The sequence below is a fragment of the Gallus gallus genome, chromosome 1 (assembly GCF_016699485.2).
Source record: "Gallus gallus isolate bGalGal1 chromosome 1, bGalGal1.mat.broiler.GRCg7b, whole genome shotgun sequence".
Classification (NCBI taxonomy): domain Eukaryota; kingdom Metazoa; phylum Chordata; class Aves; order Galliformes; family Phasianidae; genus Gallus; species Gallus gallus.
In genome coordinates this window covers 134,072,578-134,083,553 of record NC_052532.1, presented here as the reverse complement: position 1 = coordinate 134,083,553, position 10,976 = coordinate 134,072,578, and the positions used below count along the sequence as shown (strand labels likewise).

General features: G+C 40.3%; 1 protein-coding gene and 1 long non-coding RNA gene across 3 annotated transcripts in view; one reads left to right on the top strand and one right to left on the bottom strand.

Moving 5' to 3' along the window:
- The window catches only part of SLC9A4 (solute carrier family 9 member A4), a 34,581-nt gene that overhangs the window by 3,455 nt on the left and 20,150 nt on the right, over positions 1–10,976 (bottom strand). For both annotated transcript variants that reach the window (NM_001397855.1, XM_046940981.1), the window contains 4 exon segments: positions 3,023–3,113; positions 3,633–3,764; positions 6,002–6,098; positions 9,744–9,905. In NM_001397855.1, coding sequence (NP_001384784.1) covers positions 3,023–3,113; positions 3,633–3,764; positions 6,002–6,098; positions 9,744–9,905 — 482 coding nt within the window.
- On the top strand, positions 1,612–8,697 carry LOC121109155. Its single transcript, XR_006934373.1, has 3 exons — positions 1,612–1,692; positions 3,608–3,646; positions 6,023–8,697. It is a non-coding gene; the product is annotated as an uncharacterized LOC121109155 (long non-coding RNA).

The window sequence follows — 10,976 nt, the reverse complement described above, 5'->3', positions numbered from 1 at the left end:
CTTGCAGGCATTAGGTACAGTCACACAGTCAAAACTTCTGAAATTATTACAACTTAATAACTATTATTTACATTTAATATTGACTAGATTTTTGTCATAAAATAAGAGGACATGCACTTGCACTTAATTCCACTGAGTAAGAGCACAAATCTTTAACAGCAGAACCTACTTCTGTGGGCATACCACAAACACCCATGAGCAATAAGACAGGATAGATATTTTCAGATTTGAAGGGTTTCTGTTTAGTTCTTTGAGGACATCAGTGGCACAAGCTATGACTGATATATACTGTCAAAGAGATTATTTATTTAACAAATGATAGGAAGAGCTGTTAGTTTAAAGATCTATATATTTGCAGTCAATTCTGTCCTCCCATTTACTAAAATTTTTGCTTGTGCTTGTATGAGTTAAACCAAGCTTGCTGGAGGGTGCTTACTCCAGAAAGACCTCTAGATCTCCCTCCTGCTGCAGATATTTCAAGTGGTATGAATACTAAAGTCTCTTCTAAGCCAAACCATTCTACACTAGACCAGAGAATGTTACCTGAATGTTCATTTCAAAGTAAATACAACTCTAAACTATTTGAAGTATTTGATTTCTATACCTTTATTACTCCCCACCCTGTTTTCCCTTCCATCTGATAATTCTAAAAAAGCCCCTTTAACTGCAGGAAAACCTTTATGCTCTAGTAGAAACAAGAAGTAATATGACTATATTTAGATGAGTTCATTTTGAATTATTTGTTGGACAGACTATAGCACAATGTGTTCAGCCTTGAATTTTATATATAATTGATTTTCATAAGAGCATTACAGAATATTTTGTGGAGTTTTATGAGGCCAGAAACCATACCAAGAAGTCTAATTATTCAAATACATTACAAGACAGGTCTCAAATGTAGGCCTAGCTACTAGTAGAAACAGATCTATGTTAAATGCTTCAGGGTTTACTCATCACCCCACTAAAATAATGTACCTATCTGTGCTAGCAAGACTTGGACCTTTGAAAGTGTCTGAAAGGCTTCCAGGTATGAGGCTGATGTGTAGAATAATTTCAGTTTTTTAGAAAGACACAAAAAAACACATATCCTCCACCATGATATCCCAACAAACCAAACAGGAAAGAATTTGTTCTTCAAGGAAAAATAAAAAATAAAAATGAAAGCCCCCCTAGAATAACTTTGATCTTCACTTCTAAATAAATGGGTTTCTGTTCTGCCTCCACCACATGTGTAGGTGCCTAGCATCAGGGGGATGGTTTACCTACAGAAATCTCTTCTGATTTAATTTATTTCAGAGCACAACAGAAAGAAAAGGAAGAAAATAATTTTGCACCTGCATGGAATATCTTTGTCATCCAATTTTTGATATAAAGATGATGATTAAAAACATGGTTTTCATCACTTCCAGTTAATTTGGTCAGAAATGAAGAGTGATTTTCAGAGGTAGTTGATTATATTTCAGCATCACAATGAAAGCTCAGAAAGGAGTCAGAGACACTACACAAGGACTACTCAAGTATCCTAAATTCCATGTTTTCTCTGACACTACTGCTGTGTTTCATTGGGCACTTCAGTGTTGCTCCACCCCTGACCACCTCACAAAGTATTATCTCTAGCTGGTTAGTTTGTCCAATAATTACTACAGAAATGTTCACAGAGAGCAAGCTGGGAGAAAGGGAAGAAGATACCAGGTAATTGCTGGGGTACCATGGAAGGAGAGCATTTCGGGATCACAAATTCTTACAGTAGGATGTTTAGGGAAGGAACCATAAGTGAATAATGGAAAGCACCAGGGTGGTTTGAGGAGGAATAAGTGCAGAAAAAAAATAGAAGAAAAATGGGATACAAAGGAGATGGTTGCAAGTAAACATAGGCTGATCGGTATGTATGTGCAGCCATACCATATGCCATATGCCTGATCCAGACTGTCTGACCTGTATTCTTGTTAAACTCTACTTCTGTTTTCCTGAGAGAGCAGCTCCCTGTACAGTATGCGTGTGTGTATGAAGGTCTGAGTACAGCAGTCAGACAGACTGAGGTTCATACATATTGTGTAGATGCACGTCAGTGCAAAATTGCTAGCTATCATCAAGGCAGTAAGATAAGAGGCTTAGGAAGTAAGTGTTGGAGCAACCATAGCAGACACTGAAGAGATCAGGTCTGTGAGTTCGCTATTGGGTGGACCAGGAGGTTCAGATTAGTGATTAGAGAGAGCATGGGGTCTGTGGCTGGCTACTGGTTGGGCCACAGGCTGGACAAGGTACCAGTGAGACTAGTTTGTATGCATGTATCCCCGAGTGCAAAGCAAGGGAAGATTAGGGGACACAGGAGCCAGTTAGGGGCAAGACTGAGTGTCCAGTTCCAGTTATAGAGGGATCTACTGTGCATGTTTGTGTTGGGGGACTGTGTGTGCACATGTGTGCATGTCTATGAAGTTTTCCACTACCAGCCTTTCATCTTGTTCAACCAGAGAAGGAAACAGGAAGAGGCTGTTGGTGCTGTGTGATTGTGTGAGTGCTGTGCTACTTGGGGTGGCTGGCCGTGTGTGTGTGTATGCTGAATTATGGTATGTGTGTGTGCTACTGGGAACTCCTTTTTAGCCTCCCCGTCCTGGGACATAAAGATATGGGCATGGAAGTGTGCCATCCTCAACCCTATCAGGCTAGTGACATAAGCACCTCCTAACAATTCTGCTTACAGTTTTGTCTATGGGGCTGCAGGAAAGTTTCCTTTCTTGGGCTTACACGGAAGTCATCATGCACATGTTAAATTGCAGGGATCACAGGAGTATTTGTGCAAGAGGAAATTAGAGACAAGTAGGCGGTGCTGGAACAAGACAGAAACTGCAACAGTCATAACCATATAAACAGTGCAGATAAAAAGATAGGAGGGAAGGGTGTAGCTCATTTAAAGAGACCAGTGAGTTCCTTGCGAGTATTCACTGAGTGCTGTTAAATCCATCAAACAACTGGCCAATTATCTCACTGCTAGAGCAAATACAGCACAAAACATTTCCATTACCTGTGAAAGTAACATGCCTGGCTTTCCGCCTAGTGGGCTGGCCACTGTGGTCCTGCGGCAAGGAGAGGTAGCGCATGCTTGTGGCATTAACCTGTGTACAGAGAAAAATGAGTTTAACTCAACTTCTCCTCCAATGAATATCAGTGCTTAGTCAAAGGATAGGAAATATGCTCTTCTAAGGCTCACCTATCCCATTTCAGGTAACAACTAAGAATTAAATGGGACTTTGTCCAGCAAGAACTTATTTTTCTTTCTTAACTGCTATTATCTCAGCTGTAAATGTCTATGCTAACCAATGCCTACATTTGGTCAGAAAAATCTTACTCTTATTTTGTACGTGCAAAAACAATGCAAGTTACATTGCTTCTTACAGACACAGTAGGTGATTTCTGATCAAGGTATAGAGAGGTAGGGCGTAAGAAATGCTTCTGTCCGCATGCTAAGCAAAGGTCTTTCTTCTAAGGTGCTGCATGACCATGTTGAAGAGAGTATCCATTTTAATCGTTGCAAAACATCATATACAGATGGGTGTCTCTTTCCCTGTTTACAGAGAAGCAGAGGCATTTTTCTGTGTTTTGATTACAGGAATAGAAGTTTGCATAACAGTTACCGGTCTACCCCAAGGTAAGCTGTTCCCCTTCCTGCAACTCTGCCTCAGGCTGTGCTGCCGACGGATGAGGATTTCCTGGGCCTGTTTCTCACTGGTATTGGAAGGCAGGTTGTGGCGGTTGTATGATGGTGCCTGTAACAGAAAGCACACCCTGTTAGTTCCCTTTGCACTTTCGATGTTAATAAGGCAAAGCTGCGCAGACCAATGGATAGCATGGCCAAGGGCACACCAATTTGATAAGAGTCTCTTCTGTACCTTGTGCAAAAAGGCAGCCTCACACTCACCTTTCTCCTGCTCACCAAGGCTGAATTTCAGGTTGAATATCAGGAAAAATTCCTTCTCACAAAGTGCAGTGAGGCAGTGGCACAGGCTGCCCAGGGAGCTGGTGGAGTCATTGTCCCTGGAAGTCTTGTGGATGTGGATGTGGCACTGTAGAACATAGCTTGGTGGGCATGGTGGGGGTAGGTTGGTGGTTGATGAGGTGATCTTAGTGGGTTTTTTCCAACCTTAATGATTCTGTCATTTCAGTGTCCTTTCGGTAGACTCACAACAGCTCAAAGTGCACCATAAAACATATCTACCTGCACAAGCCTGTCAACACCTCTGAGATTGGCCTCCCTTTCTCAGCCCTCTTCTGGTCGTGGAACTGGGGAGTAACAGATCTGAAGCAGGTCTCACAGATAGCTTGTTAACCCATCTCTGAACTTTGGTACTAATATTACTGAGCCAAAGCAAGCTGTAGATATGTTTAGAGGTAAAGATAATGCTAAGAGTGTATGTCCTGAAAGCAATGCACGGCTCAGTTTGCTTTCCATATTTGGAACTTAATCCCTTAATATTATACCTCAGTATTACCCTAACACTGAACTTTTTTTAGGATAAGCTTCTTAAGTTATTGCTAACATCTTGTGAAACAGAGGAGAAGAAAATAATTCTCTGCCTTAAAAGAAAAAAAAGTTTAACAGAAGGAGCTTAAGAGAAACTTAAGTACAGAATCTAGTCTAAATCTCACTTGGGTGGTTCCTTCTGAAATTGTTCTGGCAGGGCAAAGTGTCCCCATGCCTTCAAAGTTTAAAGTGAAGTATTAGAAACAGTCTTACTTTACTTCCAATCTTTCATTTCCAAAGCACACAGTTTCCAATGCCACATAGGAAGTGACTGGCACTAATGGTCATTATTGTAATTGATTTTGAAGAGAGAGAGTTCATTTCAGCTATCTAAATGAAGGCAGCCATATATGCAAATTGTTACTGGCAAGATAAGAAATTAATATTATAAGGATAATTGGCCGTGGCAAATCAAACAAAATTGAGAGTGAGTATCATATTAATAGTGACGTATTTAAATGAGCAGGACCTAGCATTTTCTAGCTAATGTGTGTTATGTAGGTTAGCTTAGTTTATCTGCATAATTTCAAGGTTACTGTAATATATCCTCTCCAACTCATTGCTGCATGAGATCACTCAGTTGTACAGTTTCATATTCTGGGTTCAAGATTGAATTAAGTAGATAGGATGTCTCGGGCTGCATCATAATCTGTACAAATTTCTGTACAACAAATCCTCACTAAGGTATTACTGTGTGTGTGGGGAGCGGGGGAACAACCAAAAACCTGTCAGACAAAACTCCAGAGGATGTGGAATTTTTTTTTTTTTCCTCCTTTGGTGAGGGGAAACTTTAACTCCCACGCAGAGGGAGGATGCAGCAGCCTGCCTCCCAGCTGACTTTGAGTTACGTGATGTTTACCACCTCCACACTGCAGTTTCACGGCTGTGGCAACCTGCCATCCTGTTGTCCCCAAAAAAGCCCTGCTACCCCAGGGTTCCTCAGCAGCTGCCAGCCCCATCTGCCACAATCCACTGCCCTGACACTCAAGGCACCTGCCCGACTTCCCAGGCCTGGGCAGCATGCTGGGTCCCTGAGGGGCTGTACTACGCCTTTTTGTCTTGATAAAACATGCCTGTGTCTGTTGCTACAAATACACTGGCTGAACTACAGTGTGAGGCAGGTGGCCCACATGGCTGTAGGGACTGGTGGACTTCAGCAGGAGCAGGCTACAGGCTATGGGTGCCTGTAAAGACAGGGTTGGAAGGTCAGCCTGAAAGGCTGTTTCTGAGCTGCAGGTACAGTGAGGGAAGCCTGACCTCTACAGCTCACTCCTGGATATTCTTGGCTTTTCCCACTGCTGTCAGAGTGAAAAGCTGGTGGAAAACCCCGCTTTCCATTTCTCCACCCAGCTAACGACTCCTTGCCTTCCCCACACAGCTGCTGCTGGTCCCACCACTACCATCGCCCTTGCCATGAGGTGGGGAGGGCAAACAAAAGACTTCAGTCAGCAAATACTGCATGATAGCAGGTTGCTCACGCACCCTTTGTCGCACTTGGTACAGGTTATGGGCCAGGACATCCCTCATGGACTCCACCTCTGCAGGGGACAGCCTGTGATCACGCCGGTTTCTACAGCGCCTGTAAATAAAAAAGTTTAAATACAATATTAAGCTGATTAAATGCTCTTGTCATTGAATGGAGCATGATCTGCTTCCAGCATTAAGAAAGAAGACTGTGAAGAGCCTTTCAGTGAGCAGTGTTGCCACAGAATCATTCAAAGCTGAATGAATTACAACAGGCTTGACTCCATCCCTGAGCTTTATCAGTACACAAGGGTTGTCAGAGATGGCCCAAAGCCTTCACAGAGCTGACAGCAGAAACTCCCCATATCTTGGACTGAGCAACCAACAGGAAGGCATTCCAGTTTCCTCCTCTGTTTGAATCTGTTCTTCATTAGGGCCTCATAGTCCAGGCCTTGCTGTTCTGCTGGCTTTAACTCCTATTCAGCACATCCTTAAGAAATAAAGCACATCTCAACTAAAAAGTGTGAGAGATCTGCGCTGTGGCTAGGAGAATATGTAGGGTTTCCTTGGTGTTGTGCCCATTTCTCTATTTAAAATGAAAGAACTACCTAAAAGATAGTAATCTTTGCATTTTTAGCAAACTGGGACAAGAAGTGCATACTCATTTGTAACTGCCTGGCCTTTTCACTAGCAAAACAATAGACGAGGGCTGCTGTGAAACCTTAACTGGATTTGCTAAATCAGTCAATCTGTGCAAGAGATAGTGTTTGGTTCAATTCCCAAGAAAAGAAAGGAAAAGAAAAAAGTCATTATCCAGGATGAATCAGTCGAGTTCATCTCTTTGTTTCTGTTTTTTTCCTTTCTCCATTTTCTTTTCTCTTATTTAAACTTTTATCATAAGTCTTTATTCTCAACTAAGTGATGTCCTTTGAGTTCTGTCAGCAAATTGTACAAGTAAAGAATGAATTGTTATCAATGTACACTATTGCCAGAGTTTTCTGTACCTGATTTTTACTCGCTCTATAATAAATTTGAACAGCAAAGGAAGGTAGATTGAAACCTAATTAAGAATATGCTGTAATCATCTGAAAAAATGCTTGAATTCTGCAATCACAGCTAGTCTAACAAGATTACCACATTTTGTACCATAATCTAAAAAGACAGAGGGAGAGAAAAGTACGCTTTTTCGGAATTTGTCCATAGATCTTTTCTTGGCTTCAAGAAATCCCTTCAAAAAAATTTTCTCCCATATTGAGTCTGGTATACCCCAGGCTGTAGGACAGCCCATGTATGCTACTTTCCACAGCAAGGCAACCAGTCTCTCAGCAGCCCCTAGTTGCAGTCTCTTTGGTCAAGACAGGGACTGAGAAGCTAGGGCACAACTGTGAAAGAAAACATAAGCACAGCTCCTGGGGACTAATGGCAATCAACCTGTTAACCTGTAGTGCTCTCTAAAACACAGCCTTGGATCATTTTTGTACAGCAAATTGAATAACCATAGCTGATACAAATGATGTTAATGTCACAGGGAATAACCTTTCTGATCCTCATTTCACCCAGTTTTTCCACTAGGCCTTTGCACCTTGAAGATGGGAACAAACAGGAGGAAATAATGAGCAGAACTCCAGCAGAAGACATCAGATCACCTCTTTACCTTTCTAGCTGCATACTTGTCCACATACCAGTACAGAAAAAGTGACCAGTCCTAAGTCATTTGAAGGCTATACATTATATATTATAGCCTATCTCTTGAAGTGAATTAAATAAATAAAATATCAGAGGTGAAATATCTCTCTAATGGGTATTTATAAGGTGTATTTTCCCAATATGCAACCATATAAACACAGTTTTAATTGTATTTGTTTGGCTACATTTTTGTCTTTAAAACCCTTACTTCTAAGACTGATATTCTCCAAGCCATCATAACATAATGTTCTATTTTCATTTCTCCAATTCAGCAATGAAAATGCTTAGTGCATATTATATACTATATACTAACCCCACCTACAGGACTCCCACCCACATTAATTCAATATCTGAGCACAGAGCTAATCCACAGCATTGGAAATCTGCCTTGATTGTTATAGAGTATTTCCCCTTGTGTCTCTAACATGACAGAAGTGATCAGAAGTGCTGATCATTTTTCTCACTACCACGGCACTACAAATACTGCTTTATATGGTATAGGGTGGAATTTGGCTTCCAGTTGCTACTGGCTCATGGCCAGATTTTGTATCCCAACTAAAGACAGACACAGTATTTAATCAAAGGATTTACACATGCTTTCATTCAGAAACATTTTAGTATTAGGCAAGTTTACTTAATTACTCAGGAGAATGGAGGTACAAGAACTGCTGCATTGGCTCAGACCACAGATCCAATTAGCTCAGTATCCTGTCTCCTCTGGAGTTCACCACCAGACACTTTGTGAAGAACAGAGTTGGGAAAACTTGCATTTTCCTGAAACACTCTCGTAGCCCCCAAGGACCAGAAAGTTTCAAAGCTATGGGAAAGCTACACCTTTTTTAAAGGTAACATTTTGTTTTCAAAAAGGCTATCTCAGTAGGAAAAACTGTACATCACAGATTGATGCACAGTAAAATTCAATTGCAGCTAAAGCAGAGCTGGCAAATCTTACTCTATCATACCAGCTGTTTATTGTAGAATATTTTTCAACCTAAATGCTTATCTCAGGAGAGAATTTCTGAACTAATCTGAGGCAATTTGTCTTATTTTCTCTTTCTGTCAAGAAAAGAAAGGAAAATGGTTTGTTTGCCATAGACAGTCTACCAACCTTGCACATTTACTCTAGACTCAGAGCAGTTAAGGGAATATAGCAGACAGAAAGGAGCCTGACAGACACACAATCTCTTTTAATATGATCCATTTGGCAAAGAATGACTCAGAAAGAAAAGGGCTAGGTCTTACAGTGTAAGCTGACTTCAGTTTCAAGAAAGTAGATGAATCTTGACACGATTGTGTCAGTTTCAAGAGAGATTTTAGTTTAAATTCCAGTCGTTACTTGAACTTTTTGGGGAGAGGTGAGAGGAGCATTAAGTAAAGAAGATATGCCAGGCCATGCCAGAGGCTGCTGCAAAATGAGAGGACATACTCCTTGGGAGAACTAGCATTCTTTTAGCATACTGAGAAAACTAGGAAACCTTAATGATGTAAATTCTTTATTTTCCCTATTGAAAATCCAGACTAAGGTTCAGAAAGTGTTCTCTGTATCCCCTCCTGTCCTTTTTTTCCATTTTCTTGTCTTTTCTGCAACCGTGTTCTGGCTAATGCTGGGTACAGGAATACCAAAATAAAAGAAAATTTGAGGGACTGCAATCTGAAGTAACAAAAACTGCAAATGCTAGAAGGAAATCTGTTCTCTTTTGCTTGAAATATTGGAATCAAGACCTTTCCTGTATCCTCCACTTCTCTCAGCAGCTGGCAGTGATGGGCAACACCCTTCCACACCTGACTCATGATGTCTCTTCCAAACTGCCCATCACTGAAGAAAAATATAGGGAAAAAAAGAAAGGAAAAAAAAAAAAAAAAGGGATCATTATCCTTAATTTTCACTCTATGAACAAAGAATCAATGTGCAAATATGATGAGTGCCAAAGTGCTGGCCCAAAACAACTCCTCACTACTGTCTTTTCTTATCTTAGTTCTCTGTTAAAGTCATAAAATTGCTTGGGTGGTTCCTCATTTTTCTCTCCTTCCCTCCTGTCCTTACTCTGCAAAGGATAAAGAAACCCATACTCACTGTAAAGAAGCTGTGGATGATTCTGAAATTTTCATGGCATTCTCAGCCATCTCGATAGCCAGTTTTATCTCCATCTTTTTGTACAATGACACAATGCTGGATTTGGGTTGGTGTTCCCGAATTAAGATTTTCTTCAGATACTTATTATCAAACTTCTTAAATCTGTAAAAGAGATGCCAAAATAAAGGGTAGGAAAAGTATTTTGTTTTATTATTATTATTTCTGTGGAAATAAGCTGATGTTCATTCAAATGTGCACATATATAAATCAGCACTAGAAACTGAATCCAAATTGGAGGCACCTGTGGACTCCTGAAGGACAAGTGAACAGAGACCTTTAGGGCGACATTTGGCGTGGTTTACTGGTCCAGACAGATTGTGAAACCCACTGGACAAATGAAAGAATAAAGCTGCAATCAAAGCAAAAAGCAAAAAGGGCTGGGAATGTGTTTGCACATAACCCTGCCACATTTATAAGAAAAGAATGTGGCCAGTTTCCATGCTTTCGTACAAATGTTGTATTCTAATAGAGTATAACAGCAGCAGCTGCTCTTACAGTAATCCTGGCCTATTCAGCCAGCCAACAATAATGCTCCAAATGCCCCTGTAGTTACAGTATTTTGCACCCATTATGCTGCTGATAATTTTGAATACTGACAATTAGAGTGGAGAAAATATATTTCTTTGTATTTTGAATGTCAGAGGAATTGAATGGACCACAAAGTGCTTTGTGCATGCATGCTGTAGATTGTAAAATATATCTAATGTATGGCATAATTTAAATGTGAATGCATGTGTGTGGTTTGGAACAGGTATGTCCTTTCAGGCAGATGCTTATCAGCACAGTAGCAGATTCTCTTACAGCTTTCTTTCAAAGGAACAGATTACCACAGCAAGGTAATGCATTCCACAGTGTTAAGAAATAGCAATAGATTTTGCACGTGTTTTCTTTTCTTAAAATCTGGTCTTTATACTCTAATAATAAAGAGACGTATATAAAAACTCCACTGGGAATGGAGCTCTTTATGTTTTTCTGTGTACCAGAGAGCTACTTGGAGTGTCATCTCTTAGGTAATTAATTCTGATACGCATATGCTAGACATCTTTAAAGCTACAGAGAAAAATATAGCAAATACATTTATCTTACATTAAATGTTTTCACATACAATGTGCTGTTTGAATCTGCTTCTCAACTGAAACATTAAATTTACAAAAAAAAAAAAAGACAAAATTA